Source organism: Zootoca vivipara, chromosome 2, assembly GCF_965207765.1.
Source record: "Zootoca vivipara chromosome 2, rZooViv2.hap1.1, whole genome shotgun sequence".
In the NCBI taxonomy this organism is placed as follows: domain Eukaryota; kingdom Metazoa; phylum Chordata; class Lepidosauria; order Squamata; family Lacertidae; genus Zootoca; species Zootoca vivipara.
In genome coordinates, this window is record NC_142584.1 from 78,021,897 (window position 1) to 78,045,188 (window position 23,292).

Below are 23,292 nucleotides of genomic sequence, written 5' to 3' on the forward strand. Positions count from 1 at the left end.
CATGAGTAGAGGGTGGAGTCCATGCCCAGGAGGACTATGTGGCTTGCATGGATAAGGTGTACTGAATTATTAGCGTACACAACATGATGGTCATGATAATACCTGCATGTAAAGGTAAAGGTAAAGGGACCCCTGACCATTAGGTCCAGTCGTGATCGACTCTGGGGTTGCAGAGCTCATCTGGCGTTATTGGCCAAGGGAGCCAGCGTACAGCTTCTGGGTCATGTGGCCAGCATGACAAAGCCGCTTCTGGCGAACCAGAGCAGCACACAAAAATGCCGTTTACCTTCCCACCGGAGCGGTACCTATTTATCTACTTGCACTTTGATGTGCTTCCGAACTGCTAGGTTGGCAGGAGCAGGGACTGAGCAACGGGAGCTCACCCCATCGCGGGGATTCGAACTGCCGACCATCTGATCGGCAAGCCCTAGGCTCTGTGGTTTAACCCACGTCCCCCCCCCCAAAAAAAAAATTGGGTAGAATTGCCCAAAATCCAAGTGCACTTTTAAAAAACAAAACAGGGAAACAGAAATTGGTTAACACAGGATTCACTTTCCTCGTTTAGCTAATTTCAGAACATGCCATACCACTGCAGAAGAACACAGGCAATTCACGTGCCGTTGGAATGTACTGGGCCCCAGAGTATTGCCTGAAGGCAAATGAAGCTGTCACCCTATCGGAGCTAAGCAGGTCTGCTTCTAGCCAGTATCTAGGTGGGCTACCTTGGATTCCATGAAAGAAGAAAGGAAATTGGGGAAATGTAACAAAGTAAATAATTTAATTTCCCATTTTTAGTTTGAACAAAATCTGCCTTTAACATTACAATTCTAGTTCTCCAAACAGTAATACTCCTAGCATTTACCCTACAACAGCAGGAACTGAAGAGTATATCAGTCCTGCATACCTGAGGCCCATGGTCTTCCCTCCCTTATCTATTTCTAGACCTCCTTGTGGAGCATGCTCTACAGAATGCTGAGAAAGAAGGTGAACGGGGTGGGAGGGATGGAACGATATGGGTTGCAAAGAAGGAGAAAGGTTAGCAAATTTAAAAAGAAAAAAAAATCAAATTGTATGAGTTGTGAATCCCTGCCTCAGAGAAAGCCTCACTGTACTTTGCATCTTCAGGTCTATAGAAGAAGGCATTTGAACAGGGATGCCATGGATATTAAAAAAAATAACAACACATCACATCTGCATAATATACAAGCAAAACGTAGCCCAGTATCATACAATGGTGGAGGAAAATGGTCAAACATATATGAGATCTTGCTATAATTGAACATGGGGAAATTTAACTTCCAACTAAATGAAAGCCATTCAAAACATTTGGTCAAACTAATTTAAAAGTCATTCCATATATATTGCCAATTTAAAGGTTCAGGTTAAAAATATTCTAAGCTTCATGTTGCAGTTATAAAGTTATTTATTTCCTGTTTTTATTCAAGGGAAAGGTCAAAACACCCCACAGATAACATTATTTGTTAAAATAATGCATTATATTAATATGTATATTAATAAAATGTATTATTCAATTAAGATGATTATTAATAAAATGGATTGATTACCGTATATAATGCATCTCATATGTATGGGCATCTAGGTATGCATAGTTAAATAAAATAGCTGGAAAACTGATCCTAAGAATTGATGTGTACTTAAAAGATCCATCAGCTATGGTTGTAATTAAATCTGGACTCCCACTATATAGATATTACTAGCTCCATATCTATAAATTAATTTTTTGCCATGACATATTTTATTGTATTGGAGACTGTGTTCGTTCATCATGCTATATTCTAGAGCAAAGCACACACACTGAGAGACTACATTCTTTAGAATATACTTCCAGGTTTTGCCTCAATGTTGGCCATTACTCTACCATTAATGGTTGCAATGACACCAAAATCAATGTTTCTTGCCCTTTCTTCTGACTTGACTCATATTAATACACTGATTAGTCTCAGACATATGAATAAAGAAGCAAACTATTTCAGAGCCTAAGCCCAAGTGAGTCAATTGCAGTACTTACTATATCTCTGATGTGGAAAGGTAGCAAACTATGTCTTTATGGCTATTTGAACTCATAATGTTACTTATGATTCTATTAATGCTATGCTTGCTAACAAAACTGTAAACTGCTTCAGAAGTTCTGCCTAAATATGGAATATACGGTACATCTTTTAAATTGCCCCCGTCACTACCGGTAGAAGCTGTGCAAGTACCCACACTTCAATCTTAATGATTCATTTCATCCTCTCATTTTCTAACTCATGACATCTCCCCCTAGATCTCCTCTGTAAATCCAAATCCTTCAAGATCTATTGATAGAAAGCTGTATATAAATGAGTTAAATAAATAAAGACATTTCCATGGCGGCCCCCCGGCTTAATGCTAGTTTGGAGTCAACCTGGATTTTGAATTACATCCTCTTGAAAAATAATCAAGAGCAGTGTAGTATCTTTGTTGTTGGGACTAAAGACTATTAATACAGTCATCCCTATGGACCTTGTTGCAGATGTACATGATAAGCTTCAGGGCAAAAAGAAGCCACAATATTTATTACTGCTGATTGAAAACATTATTATAAGGTTTTGGGGCAGGTGAGCAATCATTGACTTATCAATATGGTGATACGAGTATTCCATAGAATTTTAGCTTTGGAAGAGAACCCAATGGGCATCCAGTCCAACCCCCCTGCATTGCAGGATTCACAACTAAAGCATACATGACAGATAGGCATCCAAGCTCTGCTTAAAAACCTCCAGGGAAGAAGAGTCCACTACGTCCCGAGGGTTACCGTTCCACTGTTGAACAGCTCTTACAGCATGGTTACTAAACTCTGGGAGCAGGTCATCAGAAGAAAAGCCCTGCAGAATCAGGATAAGGGTGATCCAGTCCAGCATCCTGCTCTCACAGTGGCCAATCAGATGCATATGGGAAGCAGGAAATGAGTGTGACAACACTTTCCCCACTCGTGGTTTCTGGCACTGCTAGCAGCTCCATTAATCAGTCTATAAGGAGTATCTTCTATAATAATATTTCCGATGTATGTGCATGTAAAAACTTGTCTATGTGAAAATCTTTACTTCTTAATCATATCAGTGACACAGACAGGAGCTAAAAGCGAAAGGGAACCTCTGAATAGAGACACATACCCCCGTTCTCCAAAAAAGAGCAGTAATAAACAGGTGCTTAATGGAGAGTGAAAAGAAATTGTGGTATCAGCTTGCTTTGTCTGCCCCTCCCTCTGCCCTTTGCATGTCTGGAAGTTTTGAATATCAACCATGAAGCTGCTGGCCTGTATGCTGCAGATTTCAAAATGAGAACAGCAATCACATTTCAGTCTAACAGGCAGATTTAAAAGGCCAACAACAGGCTTCCGGTTCCACTCTGCCTTATTGGAGGCAGCCCCCATGACAGTGAGAAATCGTTGGAGAAGGAAAAACAAGGATGATTGAGGGTAATTATGCCTGACAGGCTTCACACACAGTTTGTCTTGGGACCTGGCTCTCACTCCAGCATGGAATGTGGGGGAAAGGGAGAAGCGGAGTGTAAAAGCACTTTGCCTGTCGAAAACCCTCCAAAGCCGCCATTAAGTACATTAAGTACATTAAGTACAGGTGCGTGCTAGAAGAGATGAGATCACAAACTGTGGAAGAAATCAGCTACAAGATTTTAAGGTCTGAACTTGAGATAAGTTCAAGAGACATGGAGCTAAAGACAGTGGGGAGCGTACGGTTTCTTTCTTTAAAGTTTTCTTCTCTACATTTATGATTCGGCAACCCTCCTCTGAATGTTAGTTCAAATTATATTTGTACAAGCGAGGGTGGAATTAATTGGATTATAAATATGGAATATAACATCAAACGGAACTGTGTGTGTAAAAAAAGGAAAAAGGGAGGGAAGCTCTATTTTGCAAAAAGGTTTATGATGGAAATTTAGAGTTGACTCTTCCCCATCCTTTACTATTTATGAAGTGAACTGAATAACACTAAGAGGACTTGGAATTTAATTTAATTTGGAAGTATAATTGCTCAGGTATCTTCAGTTAGAAGACAGGATGAAAGGAGTCTGTGAACTGCCAAAGGAACTGATAAGGTTCTTTACTGAGTCATCTGCAGTTCTACAGAATGCTCTTCTTCCCAGGCTGAGGGGGGAAATGGTGACAACAGGTTATTTGCTGGGACCGAGTGACTTTTGCAACTGTTATTAAAGTTGCAAAACAATGAAGCACAGGACGGAGCGATGGAGAAACTTTTGGAACAACAATGGGATATCAGCTCTGACCAAGGCATGATGGATAACAGCAACAACTGGGGGAAAGAAAGACATAACATCTTACAAGGAAAGGAAGAAACAGCATGGACAGAATAACTGCCACACAAAGGAAGAACAAGGATATAGCTTGAGTTCTTCACTTGTAGTTTTATAAATCATTTAATGGATCAACACGAATATAAGTTATTAATATTGCAGTTGTTCTATAAGGGATTATTTTTTGACTGGAATGAAACTGAAATCAATAAGATTTTGGAACGTAGAAATAAATAAAGTCATCAAACTTATCACACAGGGGGGAACACTTTATCTAAATTATATAGTTCAGTATTTGAACGATTGGCATTAATAATTGTATTATAAGTTGGTATTGTTATCATGAGGCTATTATTGGACTATAATTTAAAACTAATAAAAATAATTAAATAAAAAAAATAAAAGGCCAACATCAATACTTCCCAGAAAACAATAACAAACCAAGGGGAAGTTGGAGACCTCAGAAAGAAAGAAGGCTGGGTCTGAAACTCAAACTGACTACATAGCCACGATAGACTAGGACTGAAGAAAAGAAAATAATAGGAAAGACAAGGGAGCTCACTCCTCAGCAACGGAACAACGCTTTGCATACAAGTGACAGGCGTCTGACTGAAGGCCTTAGAGAGTCACTGCCAAACAGTACTCAGTTACTGGGGAAGAAGTGTCACAGACTATCTGACTCAAAATCATGCAGCTTCACATGCTCAGCAAATTTTGAAGATCATTCTGAAAGTGAACTTGCGCACTGCATCCTGTTATCAAACCAATACAAAAGATAATATTTACCTTGTTAATGTCCACACATTCCAGTTTTGGCACCTCCACTGTCTCTTGCTCCTCACTGCTTCCCTCGTCTATGTCACTGTCTTCATCCTGAGCAGAGTCTCTTTTCTGCTCTCCAGCGGAAAACCTGGCAGCCTTTTTGTCCGTCTCCACCTCCGCTGGGTTTCCTGTCACAGTGACCTTTTTCTGCTCCGCACCGTCTTCATTCAGGAAAGTCTCTCCCGCCACACTACAAGAAGGGCTGTCAATCCCACTGTCCCTATTGGGAATTTTACCATTACTGTTCAGCTCCACGGATGAGTCCTTAGGCCCAGGCTCTTCCGTGGGGTCTTTCCTGACCTGCACATCAGCACAATCTTCAGCGCTTGTGGTGTCATCTATATTTAGTTCTTTAATTTTCATTATGTCTGCGTTAGACAGTTCAGTGCTACATAACATGCCAGGTTCGTTCTCATCCAGCTCTTTATTTTCATTGGTAGAAGATGCAGTAGAACCTACTGCATCACAGATGCTTGGGCAACACTGTTTGGAAGAGTCTGTCTCAGGTTCCATTTTAAAAGCTAAGTTGAACTGGTTTCTTTGAACAGCATGGATGGGCCTCCTGCAAATGAAGACAAAGACAAAGACACTGGGTCGTTGGCATCACATACAAATCCACTTTGAAGCTAGTGTCCTTGGTTTAACCTCTAGTGCCTTTCAGACCAGAGGCTATGTCTAATTTCAGATTGAGTGAGGTGGCCTGCCTCAAGTGGCAAATTCTGGGTCTGTCATTAAAAAGCCAGCTAATTGTCAAGCTTGCTTACCACTACGAGGTATGTCAGCTGAACTTTCTGCTTCATGCCCTCAAATGCTTTGGGCTGTCTCTGTAAGCTTCTTCTTTTCATTTATTTAAAACTACAACCGGGTACAGAAATGTCTTTAAAATATCTTTAAAATATAACAAGTGGTTGCCATAAATATTTATATTATATTAAACCATAACAAATTTCAGTTTTTAAAGGAATTGAAACCCACAAATTCGTCCCATTAGAAATTTAAGAGAACCATATTGAGGAAGTCATGGCCTTCAGCAAAGTCACTCCTAAATAATGAATAAATCATTTATGGTTTGCTAAAAGACTAGCCAGATATATTTATCTTCATAACAGACTGCAACATCCCAAGGGAATGAAATTATAAAAGTAATTTATAGCATACTTACTCAACATTTTTAACACCAAGAAACAGTCATATCAGTTCTTGGTTCTCTGATAAGTTAACCAGTTTTAAAATCAATCATGTCTAGAGAAAATCTGTCCAACCTAAATAAATCACTTGTTGTCCAAGCACACCTATGCCAGGACTGAATCGTGTCTCTTAGTGTATGGTTATGTATTTATCCTATTGGAATCTGGGCTGGCAGCCCAACATCATTTTTACTGGTGCATAAAAAACTTGTAAACCATCATCAATTATCAGGCACATTTCAAAACTCTCCATTAGGTTTTAGATGGACTTGGCTTAATTGCTGTATTAAAATAGACACACCATTTTATGTATTTCACATTTTTGAGTTGTTATACTTTCATTCTGCATTGTTACAACGTATTTTCCCCTCCATGAGTTATTTAAGGAAGAGAGGTGGACAGCAAAAGTAACCAAAAGTACTTACCTAATACTTTCGAATTTTTCAATGAGTCTGTTAATGTCTGGTGAGGTCTGTGTTGTTTCTTCTTCAGGCACTGGGCTTCTTGTTGACTTGGGATCTGCTGGCAAAGGCCTAGATGGTGCTGGAGGAATCTTCTCATGCCCGGCAGGCTGGAGATGAACAGGTTTTGGAGGTACTGAAAACAAACAAGAGAGAGAAAAAGGAATGTTCTGTCTTTCAGCGACCAAGCCGATTGCTCCACCTCTACAAAGCTGAAAAGGCCATTGCTTTATTACAGTAACATCAATGTAGCGCCAGGCTGTCTTTATATATAAGAGCAATTTGTTTCAAGCCAAGACTCACTGGGCTTCTCTTTTGCATTTTGGTAGATCTTTCAAAGACTGACAGAACGTAACCACTTCCTTGTTGCTAAACAGGATGCATAGCACACATAGACACTGCATTTTGCAAAAGCTCTACCACAACCCCCAGTCTTGAGATGAGCATTTTCGGTAGTAGTGACCCAGAACTTTGAGTTCTTTTGGATTAAAGCACTGAACAAAACTGATTAGCTTTAATAGCGATTTTTAAAGATCTTCTCTCATGCTTATTCTCCTGGAAATTCAGAAAGCAAATCAAGAATTGACCGTATTCCTTTCTTTTTTCCTGCCCCCACCTCTTTAAGGTATAAACCGCAGAAATTTCCTTCCTCTTTTGCTGCTGCACTAAACATGCTACTGTAAGAAAGCCCTTACCAAGTACTGCACTCTACTCTTTTGGTGGGGGCGGGAAAGAGCATTAGTCCTACTGCAGCAGTCTTTTGGAAAATGCAGCAAGCCATGCGAGGTCCTCATATTGTTCACAAGTAAATAGTAGTTTTTCAAGCATGCAAGTGGTTACCCATAGCAACAGGGTTCATGTCATCTCACTGTTCCATACAGCCGAAAGCAACTTAACTTAACTGGCCTTTAAACTAGATACTGTAAAAAAAGGGCAATTAACTCCAGTTGTTCGCATCCTTCAACAGTTGCTGGCAAAATATGCTCAGGTTCAGACTGCTTAATGGGGAAAAGGGTAAAGTTTAAAATTTTGAGACTCTCTCTAAAGCGTGTTGGGTTCAACATTAAAATAAATATGCACTGTGTTTTTGTATAATATCATCAACATATATGACACGTTACAAAGAAACATATGCAAAACAGACAGGAATTTTTTAAAAAATATTTAACCCAGTGGGAAACATCAAAGTAAAACATAAAATGTTGTCAACTTCCTCTTAACTTGAAGCAGGTGGAGGGTGCGGTGGGCGGGGGGGGGGGAGGATGGGACAAAAGTGGCTAAAATGAAAAGAGAAAGAAAAGGTTTGGAAAACTATTACGTTTTAACACTTACTGGCACTGTAAGTGCTAAGGTATGAATATATCACCTGCAATGGACAAAGCAAAGTAAAGATATAAAAATTGATGTCCACGAGGAACATTTTGCATTGCGATTTGTCAGGTAACCCATTAAAATATATGTTGGAACGCTGATTTCTGCCTTAAAGGGAGGGACCCCTGACCATTAGGTCCAGTCGTGACCGACTCTGGGGTTGCGCGCTCATCTCGCATTCTTGGCCGGCATACAGCTTCCAGGTCATGTGGCCAGCATGACAAAGCCGCTTCTGGCAAACCAGAGCAGCACATGGAAACGCCGTTTACCTTCCCGCTGTAGCGGTTCCTATTTATCTACTTGCATTTTGACGTGCTTTCGAACTTAAAGGAGTTCATTAAAGAACATCAGCTTACAAGACATCATTTGGGGGCATTACAGTTAGAATCCATCAAGGGGTCTGGTTTCCAGGTTCAGAGGGAGCTGGTTATTAGTCCCAAATAAGCATGATCCCAGGTAAGGTCCAAAAATGGCAACCACTGGGCAGAAGGTGGTCACATGATAGGCAAGAGGTAAAGTTCCAATATTTTTTTTCAGCAGCGACACATCATTCATTCAACCTGTATTCTAAGAAAGAACATGCCAGACCTGGAGATGGTGCAAGAAATGTGTGGTTGTGAGTGGATGGAAGGGCTTCCAGGCTGTATCCTGTTAAAGGATATAATTTGATTATTAATGATCCAACCCATCTTTTTCTATATATACTGGCATAGAAAACAATTTAATAGATCTTGCAGATTGTGAAATTTAGACTGCATACACACTATACCTTCAAAGCACATTCCTTCCCTCAAACAATTCTAGGCACTGCAGTTTATCCCTCACTGCCTTGCAATTTTTTAGCAAACCCTTAACAAACTACAGTGCTCAGAATTCTTTGAAGGGGAAAATGTGTTTTGAATATGCTTTAAAGGTATACTGTGTATGCAGTCACACATTTTTCATACAACAGATCCTGGAGAAATCTCTTTGGAATGAACCTTTTAAATATATATTTATTACCCTTAGACTGGATTTCAATTGCTAACACGTTATTTCAATTAAATTTAGCATGCTATACTTTTTTTAGTTCAGAAGCAGCCATTCTTCAAGATTGTCCTGGCCCACCTGCCATGTGCAAATGTCTCAATCCCTGAAGATTTTAATGGAACAGAATGGCAGCAAATTAGTCTATCATACTAGTTTTAGGGAAGTTTTTAATCTGTGATATTTGATGTATTTTAATGTTTGTTGGAAGCCGCCCAGAGTGATAGGGGAAGCCCAGCCAGATGGGCGGGGTATGAATATATTATTATTATTATTATTATTATTATTATTATTATTATTATTCAGAACATGCCTTCGAGGTGAATAGTGGGCAAATGGTGCACTGCAATAAAAATCAACACAAAAAGTGGAACCCAAACCGTACCTTTCTGTTCCATTGATATCAACCCAGTTGAAGTAATAAACCTCCGTGCCACTGCAATGTGCTTCAGATCAAAACTTACACCACTTATGCTACTTTCTGAATAGCCTTGTGAAGTCCAGCCCTCACTATTATTACTATAATTAATAAATTTCTATATTGCCCTTCATCCAAGGATCGCAGGGAGGTTTAAAATAAAAAACCACAAATATACTAACACAGTAACAAACAAAAACAATAACCCACCTAGTTATCGTTACAGGTAGGTAGCCGTGTTGGTCTGAGTCGAAGCAAAATAATAAAAAAAATTCCTTCAGTAGCACCTTAAAGACCAACTAAGTTTTTATTTTGGTATGAGCTTTCGTGTGCATGCACACTTCATCAGATACACTTGAAACAGTTATCGCAATCCATACATGGAAGCCCTCTAGCTCATACAGCCTCTCAGAAGGCCTAATGGGGTAAGCATGTATTTTTCAACACATTTTTTTAATAACACCAATAAATTACAAACCTTGGGGTTTTGGCAGAGGATGTTTTTTGGCCAAATGGCATTTGGTTTTGGGCTTTCTTCCAGGTTGAAGAGTGCACTGAATGGGATCCACACGCTGCAACTCACTACATGTTTCCAGCACTGTCCTTGAGTCAATGTGACATTTGATTTGAAAAGAAGAATGAGGGCAACCTGGAATAAAGAAATGAATTCGTATTTACTCCCTCCTTTTGCGAATGAGTAAGCAAAAGACTCTGTCACGTGAAGTGATCTAATGATTGACACATCTACTGTACGCCAAAGTCATCAGTTTAAATTTATCCATCCCTACTGTCATCATGCAAAGGATGGCTGATAACAGAAAGATAGCAGCTTTCATGAACAATTTTTCAAGAAGAGTATTACATAATCTGCATTGAGGTTCTTCTGCAATCAAGTGGTGTATACATTTTAGAAATAAACAAATAATCCAGACCAGGGCTGTGGAAACTATGACCCTGAAGGCATGGTGTTGGCTTCCAACTCCCATCAGTCCTAGTCAGCATGACCAATTGTCAGGAATGATGGGAGCTGTAGTCCGGCAATGTTTGGAGGGCCACAGATTCCTCAACCTTGCTCTAAATTTATTAAAATAATCTAAACTTGAATGGCTGTGGGGATACTCATATAATTGGGGGAAAAAATTGTGTGGTGACAGGGACCATGTCAACCCCCACCTCTGATGTACATGTGCTGAAAAATTCAAAATATTATATAACACGCTAGCAGGCATTAGTAATAGCTACCAGTTAGGTATTATCAGGAACTGATTGGTCGTTTAACCAACTGAGCTGGTGTGTTTGCTCATTTAAAGTACTAGAAGGAAAAGAAAAACACCATTATGAATATATGTGCCATCAGTGTTGCATTTCAGAAGTTCTGAGGACCTGCCCTCTTCCTCAACCCAGTATGGTTAATGTTCATGAGCAACTCAAAAAGTAATGTTATCCATATTTTTACTTCAATTTTGAGAAAACTGAAAACAAACCCATATGCTCCCTTAAAAGGACCAAGTTGAAAATAACACTACAGCTCTATGTGGTCTGTCTGCTGATCTCAAAGAGTCAATACTAGTGATAAGTGCCAACCAATGACCACAAAAAAACCAGAATCGTAGAGTTGGAAGGCACACCAAGGGGGATATAGTCCAACCCCCTGCAATGTAGGAATCGCGACTAAAGTATCCATGAAACTAATACCCTGGTTCATGCAAGCAATGTAATGACACGCAAGCAAACAAACATAGATGTTCACACACCCCCTTCTGTGAACTCTGAAACCACAACTTGCCAAAGTTCCCATTCACAAAAAAGTAACTGCAATGCGTCATGTGAATTCATAACTTCGATATCATAGTGGTCATTACTTTAAGGTTACCAGGCGTCCCCGTTTCCCGGGGACAGTCCCCGGATTTACAAATCAGTCCCCTGACAAAATCCATCTATTTAGTAGGAAGTTGAAAAGTGTTCCTGGATTCTTTTTTTTTGGGGGGGGGGAATTGGTAACCTTACATTACTTGGCATCATTTATCTCTCTGCCTCTGTCTCTCTGTCATTCTCAAAGGTTATACACTTGCTAGTCAAAGACTAAAAAGAATCACACTTGCATATCCAGGTTGAAATGCAGCTAGGAGGTGAGGAAGAGAGGAGACCAAAGGAGTTGTGTGTCCACTCCTGGCTTCATGAGTGCAGCCACAACACACAGCACTTTCCAGATGAAAGTGTGGGGGGGAGAGGGGCCTTGGAACTGGGTTTATGTGATCACTCAGCAGAGCTGCAGGCTGAGTGGAAGGGTTTGAGCAACCATCCCTGGACTGCTTATTCTCAAGACTGAATCATTACAGGGTGTTTGTGAAATAGTGGTAAAAACATTATTTCATCCTCCTACTTTTAAAAGCATTATTTATTTCTAATACTTGCTTTGGAAATGCATCCATGTATCACAAACTGATAAAAGCAGCGTTTTCTGGGATGGTGCAAGCTAACAGCTCAGTTGTTTTAAATGGACCTCATCAATCTATATCAGCTAACAATCTTTCTCAGAGAATGCAAAGAACATGGTTCAGTGAACTCCTAGTTGATTATTAAAAAGCCACTTCCTTATCAAAAGTCACCACCTACGTCATAAGTGAAAACAAGAAACAAGCAATGCTTTAAGAAAAAGAAAAACCCAACATCATGCAATAGAAGCAAGCTACACAGTACACTCTTCCACTCCCCCCCCAAAAAAAACCACCTTATGGTGACATTATATTTATATTAATAATAATTTATAACTGCACTAGAAATATAGGCGCAGTACAGAAATAAAAATTCCCAATCCTGTCCATAGGTCGCAATCTAAAGTGCATGAGACAAATAGCAGGGGCACAGCAATAACAAAATTACTGCCCCTTCTCTTCTGGGCTGCCTATGGGACAAGTATAGCAGAACCCTGAAAGTGGCAGACAGATGGTGGAAGAACCCTGAGGGAAATGGACTGGATCATGAGTCCACTTTAGTCCTGTGGATACCATTACAAGGTGGTATGAGGGCTGCAGCACTGCCTTTGTCCATTCCTCACTGCTTTTACAAAGCTCCAGAAGTCACCCAGTCACTCACAGCCTTGTGTGTTAGTGTGCTGGGCTCCTTGCTGCTGTGTGCTTTGAAAGGAATTGAGCAAATTCCCCTGGGAGTGAGGGCACCTGATGACATTCTGTTGCTCTCAGAAGAAGCTGTATTAGGGAAAACATGGCTGCCTCCAGTAAAAACTGAGGGCTGTCATTCTTTTTACCTTGTATGAGATCCCTCTGAGAGCCAGCGTGGTGCAGTGGACCTGGGAGACCAGGGTTCATATCCCCACTTGGCCATGAAGCTCACTGGGTGACCTTGGGCCAGTCACTCACTGCTAGGGTTGCCAGACTCAATAGTGGACAGGACTTCTGTGCCTTTAATTGCCCTGCTCTCTTTTGAGTCTGGAAACCTTTAAGAGAAACCAGCAGACCCTTTGCTTGGAAATTAAACAAAGGGTCTGCTGGTTTCTCTTTAAGGTTTCCAGACTCAAAAGAGAGCAGGGCAATTAAAGGCATAGAGGTCCTGTCCACTATTGAGTCTGGCAACCCTATTCACTGCCTCTCAGCCTAAGCTGCCTCATAGGGCTGTTGTAATGATAAAATGGGGAGCAGGAGAACTATGTATGCTATCTTGAGTTTCTTGAAGAAAGAGGCAGGAGAGAAATGAAATGAAATGCTTGGTGCCACCTGTGCTGGTAAGGTACTATCCCATCTAATCAGCCCACTCAACAATATTATCTAGTTCATATCATATGCTATCTAGCCACGGGAACCAACAGCCACAGTTAAGACAAACTGGCCTTATCCAAGACATGTAACTATGTCGCACAATAGCAAGAAACTACTCACAAACACTATATAGCCTGGCCTGAGCTACTAAAATGTCGCCTTACATATCCTATTTGGGACGTTGCTTCTCTAATTCAGCTGACACTCACACTTAGACCACACATCTGAAAACAAGAAGCAAGAGTGAATCTGTCAATGGGAACCAAATCATCTCAAGAATTAATATTTTCTTTCCAAATGAAGTAACTCTTTAGGACTGTTTAGGTTTTTAAATTAAAACCTTTATCTTTTAACAATTCCAGTTCAAACAAGATAACTATAAACAGTCAATTAATAAAGCAATAGAAGTTGACCACTTAGTTCATCATCTAAGGCCCCATCTGCACTATACATTGAAAACACTATCAAACAACTTTAAACAGTCATGGCTTCTTCCAAAAATTCCTGGGAAATGTAGTTTGTTAATGTGTTCTGCACATTCTGAGGAAACTCCTATTCCATTCACAGAACTTCCATTCGCAAAGTTCCCTGGGAAGAGGGACTGACTGTTAAAAACCCTCTGAGACCGATATCTCTGTGAGGAAACATGGGTTTCCTAAATATGCATCATCCACCATTGTGCTATCATATAGCTGCTCCTACACCATTCCCAGTAACATATTCAAATTTCAGCATATGTTGATAGGGCAGATTGCATAGTTACATTTTACTCTAACAATGACTGCAGCTTCAGGGTTTAAAAAATGTGTACAATAAAAGTATATTTAAATATAGTTGTTGCAAGTACTTGTCCACATTACATATTCCACTGAAGGAATTAGCAGAAGCAGAAAAAGATAACTGCCAAGAGTTGTTCACAGTAAATTTTCTAACAAAAATTTTGTTGCATAGAGCAACCACTGCTTGATAGTCTTCAACTGCAATCCTACACACACCTGGGAGAAAGTCCCATTGAAGTCAAAGAGGTTTCCTGCTGAGTAGGCATGTATAGGATTGTGCTATTATTGATTTACTTCAAATAGGTGTTTGTCTGCCCTTCATTGCAAAGCAACATCATGGCAGACTCCATAATCACTGAAGCAGCGCATATATTAAAATACTCTTCGTAGCCAGGAAATGACACATAAATAAGAACAGACATTAAAGGAAAAGCAACTAAATGCCTGGACAAAAAGATATGTCCTCAGCTACTGCCTAAAACCCATAAGAGGAGGTGAAAGCCATATCTCAAGACAGAAGGGCTTGGGTTGTCACAAAGAGAGTCTTAGCAAGCTGCGAAACCACCAGGTCTCTCCTCCCCCACAGATGGGCAGGTCAATATGGGAGAAGGTCAGGGTATTTTCAAGTGCTTGCAGCACTTACTAAGTACACTGTGAGCACCCAGATATCAAGAAGATTGTGGGGTGGAGGGAGGGGTAGTCAATAAAAGCATTCCAGTACAGTCTGTAGTTGCACCTTTAATGGTAAAAGCAAGCCAGCAAGCAATACTTACATGCGCTTCAGTTGTTTCCAGATATAAAACGCATGCTCCTCTGTGAACTTTCACTTCACCCGCTGCCAAAGTGAATCTCGTTTTTTTACTTCTGCTTTGCTCTATGCACTACCTTTGCATTTAACAGGAACTGAGCTTTTGTAAAAACACATGAACTGCAGTTGTCATAGCAAAGACTGATAAAAATCAACCCACTTTGTATCCCTGAAAAACTTTGCTTAATAAATAAAAGGATGCTATTTCATGTTAAGGAGAAGCAAATGCTGTTTAAAAACCATTTGTTTTAAAGCAAAACATGGCTTATACAATACAATAAAGTAGGAAACTAATATTTTTGTAAGGAAACCTTCAACTTTCGAGATCAGCTGGACAGAGAAAATGGGAGGCTTGAGAGAAGCACCACTGTTGCTTAGTGAAATAGGATAACTAGACCAAGCAAGAAGTCTTTTGGCATGCCTTTCATAAAAGCACCAATGTTTTAATCTCAGCTATTGACAGAGCAAAATTATCCTTATAGATAAAAAGTTGAGACGTATAAAAGGAAAGTATACAAGTAAGCATGCCCAGACTCACAAAGATTAAGTGAAAGAACTTACTAGAATGTATCAATAAAATGTTCCCATGAAACAAGACAACAGAAACAAGCACTGTGTATTTCAAGTAATAAAACCCATCACACATCTTGATGCAATTTACGTGTGTATATGAAAAGAAACAATTAAAACTACCCAGGTCAGGGAGCAAGGTTGTACACACATGGAAACGGAGTGTACAACCCCCCCTCAACATAGTCCACACACAATCTAGATCTTTTGCCTATTTTTTTGCTAAAGAGCACTTCTTAAGAATCTGGTTTCATTGCAGGAATAAAAACTCATTGCTGATTGATTCTGATTTGCCCTGCAGTGTGTCCACTGAAAACAGATGGGGGCAGTTGTGGCAATGGGACCCGTGCCAAATGACACTGTGGGTCAATGTATACCAAGATCACAATCACACTTCCTTCTTTGCTTACCTGAAAGATTGGCACCAAAGGAAAGGCAGTAGAATGCCAGTATGCTTACATTTATTAAAAATATAACTTTGCAAGGGATTGTAACTGATGAGATTTTGTGGGTATATTTTGGAATGGCAAAGAAAAATGTCTGATAACTGTGACTGGTGCCCTTCTTCCAACAGAAACTAAACCCAGATAAGAATTGCACCCCTGAAGCCTTCCCCCTACTCAGACCAGTGTGGTGATTATAAACATATAATTTTATAACCTGAAAATACATTGTTTCTCTGTATGTTATTACTAGCTAAGCAATCTGATCCCAGTCTTCATTTTAATGTGGAGGAATAATCTGCTCATAGTATGAATGTCTTTTGTTCTTCAGGCCTAAATCTCTTCTCTTTATAATCATCTGTGCCATTGAGAAATCTAGCAGCTGCTCTGGCCTTCCATACTGAGTTTACATACCACACTTCTGACTGCAGAAATCCATTGTTGTGACTTTAAGTATGTTGTCCAGAGCACAAAAACAGCTCAAATTAAATGAGGTCTGCAGTTAATTAGACAGTTGATTTTTGCATGAAGGTGCATCAAAGCTCCAGAACTATCAAGCCAAAGTACAATGTAACTATCAAACACAATCATTTGACAAAGGCATCCAAGGTACCTCTAATATCAACACTGTACATTCATCACCATACAGTATTTGGAAGGCAGCTGTGACTAAGGGTTTACTAAAGGGAAGGAGCTGGATTGGAATATAGAGGAAAAACATACATCATTTGGCAGAAACTATCTGACTTTGTCTCTAAAGACTAATTATGCATCTTGAAACGAAAACCACTAGCATGGTAATATTCCATGAATACAAAGAAATTACTAAAAAAGAAAAAGCAGATACATTTCATATTCACTGAGTAAACTGGGTGATGACAAAAGAAGACCTGAAGATAACACAGCTGGGGCAAACAGCTTCTCTTTGTGCACCCAGAAAAGAAAACATGAAAACAAAAAACAGTAATACTCAAAAGAGATCAAATGAAAAACAAATCCACCATTTATCTAAAGTTTTTAAAGTTCTGTTAGTTTATAATAGATGACAATCTGATTACAAATTTATTTAGGAGCCTTTTGGCACTTTGTTGTTGTTTAGTCGTTTAGTCGTGTCCACCTCTTCGTGACCCCATGGACCAGAGCATGCCAGGCACTCCTGTCTTCCACTGCCTCCCGCAGTTTGGTCAAACTCATGTTTGTAGCTTCGAGAACACTGTCCAACCATCTTGTCCTCTGTCGTCCCCTTCTCCTAGTGCCCTCCATCTTTCCCAACATCAGGGTCTTTTCCAAGGATTCTTCTCTTCTCATGAGGTGGCCAAAGTATTGGAGCCTCAGCTTCACGATCTGTCCTTCCAGTGAGCACTCAGGGCTGATTTCCTTAAGAATGGATAGGTTTGATCTTCTTGCAGTCCATGGGACTCTCAAGAGTCTCCTCCAGCACCATAATTCAAAAGCATCAATTCTTCGGCGATCAGCCTTCTTTATGGTCCAGCTCTCACTTCCATACATCACTACTGGGAAAACCATACCCTGATTCTCATATTTTAAGACATACCCATAAAATAAGCCATAGCAGGATTTTTAAGCATTCAAGGAATATAAGCCATACCCCGAAAATAAGACATAGTGATAGGCGCAGCAGCAATGCCGGCCGCGGCAGGAGGAGGAGGAAAAAATAAGACATCCCTTGAAAATAAGCCACAGTGTGTTTTTTTGAGGAAAAAATAAATATAAGACGTGTCTTATAATATGAGAAACACGGTAGCTTTAACTATACGGACCTTTGTCGGCAAGGTGATGTCTCTGCTTTTTAAGATGCTGTCTAGGTTTGTCATTGCTTTTCTCCCAAGAAGCAGGCGTCTTTTAATTTCGTGACTGCTGTCACCATCTGCAGTGATCAAGGAGCCCAAGAAAGTAAAATCTGTTCCCCTCGATGATGGTGAGAGGAAGATATTTGGGTCTCCCAGAATCAGAGCGTCTCTGCAAATGTAGTAAACAGGAACCTGATACTTTGGAGCATATTTTCTTTTCCTGTGAATTTGGAACTCATGCCAGAAGACAACTATTAGAGGCCTTGCAACTCAATTGGCTGATTTCCAAACTACCAACCGTTCAGGTCCTACTATCGGACAGGGATGATCAAATTACTACATCCGTAGCTGAATTTTTGAGTGCTGTCCATGCAGAAAGGCTGGGCCATTACAAAGAGAGTTAGTGCTCCTTAATTGGTAGGTGGTGTGGCAGTGTTTGGTGTAGTATTTATATATATCTATACTCTTCCTGGAGTTAAGGAACTGACTGGGATAAGCCTTGCTCAACTGAGTCTGTATTTTATATAATCTGTATATAAATTTTATGTGATAATGTGTGGTTTGATATGCCTAATAAAGGATATTTGAACGTAAAATCTCTCACTGCCTCCATTTCTTCCCCTTCTATTTGCCAGGAGGTGATGGGACCAGTGGCCATGATCTTGGTTTTTTTTATGTTGAGCTTCAGACCATATTTTGCACTCTCCTCTTTCACCCTCATTAAAAGGTTCTTTAATTCCTCCTCGCTTTCTGCCATCAAGGTTGTCTCATCTGCATATCTGAGGTTGTTGATATTTCTTCCAGCAATCTTAATTCCGGCTTGGGATTCATCTAGTCCAGCCTTTCGCATGATGAATTCTGCATATAAGTTAAATAAGCAGGGAGACAATATACAACCTTGTCGTACTCCTTTCCCAATTTTGAACCAATCAGTTGTTCCATATCCAGTTCTAACTGTAGCTTCTTGTCCCACATAGAGATTTCTCAGGAGACAGATGAGGTGATCAGGCACTCCCATTTCTTTAAGAACTTGCCATAGTTTGCTGTGGTCGACACAGTCAAAGGCTTTTGCATAGTCAATGAAGCAGAAGTAGACGTTTTGGCACTTTAAAAGTGATCCCCCCTCCCCATCCCCACCCCTCCCCACCCCTTCTCTACATAAGTGCCTGGAAACTTCCATTTCACTGTATCTGAAGAAGTGTGCATGCACACGAAAGCTCATACCAAAATAAAAACTTAGTTGGTCTTTAAGGTGCTACTGAAGGAATTTTTTTATTGGCACTTTAAAGAATAACAGATTTATGAGATTCATGAAGTAGAAAGATGGTGGAGAATTTCATTCTGTTTGTTCTTTAATGCCAAACTACCTAATTTGCACTAGCGGCAGCTAGACTGGTGACTGGGAGCGGCCGCCAAGACCACAGAACACCGGTCCTGAAAGATCTACATTGGCTCCCAGTATGTTTCCAAGCACAGTTCAAAGTGTTGGTGCTGACCTTTAAAGCCCTAAATGGCCTCGGTCCAGTATACCTGAAGGAGCGTCTCCACCCCCATCATTCTGCCCGGACACTGAGGTCCAGTACCGAGGGCCTTCTGGCGGTTCCCTCGTTGCGAGAAGCCAAGTTACAGGGAACCAGGCAGAGGGCCTTCTCGGTGGTGGCGCCCGCCCTGTGGAACGCCCTCCCATCAGATGTCAAAGAGAAAAACAGCTACCAAATTTTTAGAAGACATCTGAAGGCAGCCCTGTTTAGGGAGGCTTTTAATGTTTAATAGATTATTTTATTTCATTTTTCTGTTGTAAGCCGCCCAGAGTGGCTGGGGAAACCCAGCCAGATGGGCGGGGTATAAATAATAAATTATTATTATTATTGTGCTTTTACAAATGTGGGGAACACGATCAGGCTAAAAGAAAGCAATAATAAAAGCTCTATGTATTTCAATATAATGAGGTAAAACCAGAGCCACGAAGTTATACTCAATTAGCAATACTCCAGAGACTTGGGGAAGGGCAGTCTCTCGGTGGTACACCATTTCTTCTGGATGTATCCCAGGATCAATCTCTGAAATCTGCAGGTAGGGTGGGAAATGTCTCATGTCTGAAACCCTGGATAGCCACCTCTGGCTAGAGAGGCCAATAATTTATAGAATCATATAATTGCAGAATTGGAAGGGGTACCAATGGTAATCTAGTTCAGGCCCCTACAAAGCAGGAATCTTTTGCCCAACGTGGGGCTCGAACCCATGATATTGAGATTAAGAGTCCCATGCTCTACCAACTGAGCTATCCCAGCTCAATATAAGGCAGCTTCCTATGTCTATTTTCTACAAATACATGTACACTCCAAGTGGCTTATAGAAAACAAAAAGTCTACAACAACAATACAGTCTGAGAATAGGAAACTCTGGGCTTCCAGTTCCTGTCCTGCGCCATGGCGATGGCTCTCTCAACATCAGGCACAGGCTGAAAAAAGGGGATGGACGGGGTTAAACCATCCCTTATAAACCTCTCAGGGTACACACAGATCAGCGCATGGATAGGTGGAGGCGCTAGGAGGTTCTACGCACTTTGCCCTGATGCGAACCCCCCCCCTCCCAAATCGCCATTGGATGCTGTGATGTTCCTATGGACCCACTGAAGTTCCTATAGAGATTATAAACTTGGCTAAGCAATGCCCACAAATTACACAGCAAGCTAGAACCAAGCCACGTGTGTCATCTTTTACAAGGTGATGGTTCATGACTCATACCATCTTATGACCACAGTTAATGAGCTCACCACAGAGAATGACAAGATTTAAGAAGGACGTAAAGTAAATCCAACACACATAACTAAAGTCTTGGCAGTCAGGATTTCCCCCCCTTCAAATGAGAACTCATCCAACCTGCATGGAAAAGAAACAAAATTACTTACATTCAGGTTGGTGAGTAATAGCCAAATCCTCTCCCACATACAAAAGAGAGTATACAAGTTACTGAAAAAAGGAGCGAACTACAACGTCTAGACATTTGTGTCACAGCACCAAGTCATTTTAGATCAAATTTACACAAAAGTTTAGGGATTAGCCGCAGATTCAGAATGCTAGCTTACATCTTGAGCTAACTATGCTTGCTAACAGGGATGAAAAGCCTTTTTGTGTTCATGAGCACATTTGCAAACTAGAAAAGCTGCCATGCGTACCCCCCACCACACACACGCCACAACCTATTCTATTAGCTACAATAGAATTCTTCATTTAAACCAAATGTCAGTATTGGGAGGGACCCTGTATTAGCAAAACCATCAGTTTATTTTTGCTCACTAGATTTTTGTTTCATTTCATTCTTTCAACTGCAAAATAGCTATCTAGAATTTGTGGTCTGTTCATGCTGAGTCTAAGTGACGACTGGCAAATCTGCTTTGGATTGTGATGTATTTTAATGCATTTTAATCTTTGATTTATTGTCTCATTGTGAACTGACCTTCCATTATTGATGTGGGGTGGCGTAAAATGTTTTAAATTATTATTACTATTACTGCCACCCCTTTTCAGATGTTCAGTAGTACTCAATGTGTTTAAACTAACACGAGGAAGAATACGAGACTGTCACGCATTCATGCTTTTGTACAGCTGCAAAGCTACATAAACACACAGTGTTCCCAATTATGTGGAGACAGGTTGCAGAATACACAAGCAAATGTGTGCATTGCTAGGCGGACTGCTGCAGAGATGCTTCCTCCACTGATCATGCATCACACTGCCAGAACATATGAAAAGGCCTCACATGGCATCACTAGGCCCATTCCAGGCAAAGGGAACTGTGGATAAATCATTAAAAAAATTCCTTCAGTAGCACCTTAAAGACCAACTAAGTTTTTATTTTGGTATGAGCTTTCGTGTGCATGCACACTTCATCAGTTAGCTTTCAGTCGCTTACACGTTCTTCTGGGAAATATGTAGGGCTGCTCCACTTGTTACATATATCCAGTGAAGAGTATTTCTAAATGATGAGTATTCCGTGCTAAAAGGATGCTACAAATCTCTTGTCCCATTCTTCTAGTTCCTCATCAAAGGGATGTGCCAGCCCCACCACCACTATGATGGTGCCAATGCAGACAAGAAACAAGTCAGCAGAGAATAGTGTACATATGCCCGAGACAGTCAGAGCTCCAACAACAAAACAACGAACAGATTCAAAACAACTAAAACAGCTCTAACAAATCTAATATAACAAAGGCGGCAGCAAAAAAACATCATGTAAATAGCAACTGAGCAATATTTGCCTCCAACATCAGTGAAGCATCAATCTGACAAAGGCATTTTTCCAAGGCTAGCAGAGAATGGCACATCTGTGCCATCTAATTCAGTTAAACACACATAGCCTAAATAATTCACAGATTCAAAAGCAGCTCTTGCAAGACACACCAAGAGCTGTAGTTTACTAAAAATCCTTCCTAGATAGCTCCTACACAAAAGCATTTGACTGTGTCGACCACAGCAAACTATGGCAAGCTCCTAGGCAGTATGTGCAGGCTTCAGCAGTATGTGGACCGAGAACTCCCAGAAGTGCAAGCTAGATTTCAAAGGGGCAGAGGAACCAGAGACCAAATAGCAAACATGCTCTGGATTATGGAGAAAGCTGGAGAGTTCCAGAAAGACATATACATTACTTCTGCTTCATCGACTATGCAAAAGCCTTTGACTTTGTCGACCACAGCAAACTACGGCAAGTTCTTAAAGAAATGGGAGTGCCTGATCACTTCATCTGTCTCCTCATCTGTCTCCTGAGAAATCTCTATGTGGGACAAGAAGCTACAGTTAGAACTGGATATGGAATAACTGATTGGTTCCAAATTGGGAAAGGAGTACGACAAGGCTATATATCGCTCCCTGCTTATTTAACTTATATGCAGAATTCATCATGCAAAAGGCTGGACTGGATGAATCCCAAACGGGAATTAAGATTGCCGGAAGAATTATCAACAACCTCAGATATGCTGATGACACAACCCTGATGGCAGAAAGTGAGGAGGAATTAAAGAACCTCTTAATGAGGGTGAAAGAGGAGAGCACAAAATATGGTCTAAAGCTCAACATCAAAAAACCAAGATCATGGCCACTGGTCCCATCACCTCCTGGCAAATAGAAAGGGAAGAAATGGAGACAATGAGAGATTTTACTTTCTTGGGTTCCATGATCACTGCAGATGGTGACAGCAGTCACGAAATTAAAAGACGCCTGCTTCTTGGGAGAAAAGCAATGACAAACCTAACAGCATCTTAAAAAGCAGAGACATCACCTTGCCGACAAAGGTCCATATAGTTAAAGCTATTGTTTTCCCAGTAGTGATGTATGGAAGTGAGAACTGGACCATAAAGAAGGCTGATCGCCAAAGAATTGATGCTTTTGAATTATGGTGCTGGAGGAGACTCTTGAGAGTCCCATGGACTGCAAGAAGATTAAACCTATCCATTCTGAAGGAAATCAGCCCTGAGTGCTCACTAGAAGGACAGATCCTGAAGCTGAGG

The 23,292-nt window shown here is 40.5% G+C and overlaps 1 protein-coding gene across 3 annotated transcripts in view; it reads right to left on the reverse strand.

Annotated features, from left to right (window-relative positions):
• FGD3 (FYVE, RhoGEF and PH domain containing 3) overlaps positions 1-23,292 on the reverse strand; it is a 110,032-nt gene that overhangs the window by 46,212 nt on the left and 40,528 nt on the right. The window contains exons 1-4 of one of the 3 annotated variants that reach the window (XM_088662232.1): positions 14,928-15,058; positions 10,078-10,248; positions 6,749-6,920; positions 5,101-5,698 (exon numbers count right to left, since the gene is read on the reverse strand). In XM_088662232.1, the coding sequence (XP_088518358.1) occupies positions 5,101-5,649 (549 nt within the window). In that variant the 5' untranslated portion in view covers positions 5,650-5,698; positions 6,749-6,920; positions 10,078-10,248; positions 14,928-15,058. Of the gene's footprint in view, positions 1-5,100; positions 5,699-6,748; positions 6,921-7,087; positions 7,330-10,077; positions 10,249-14,927; positions 15,059-23,292 lie in introns of those variants that run through there. The other 2 variants (XM_035106318.3, XM_088662233.1) reach the window with 2 other exon arrangements.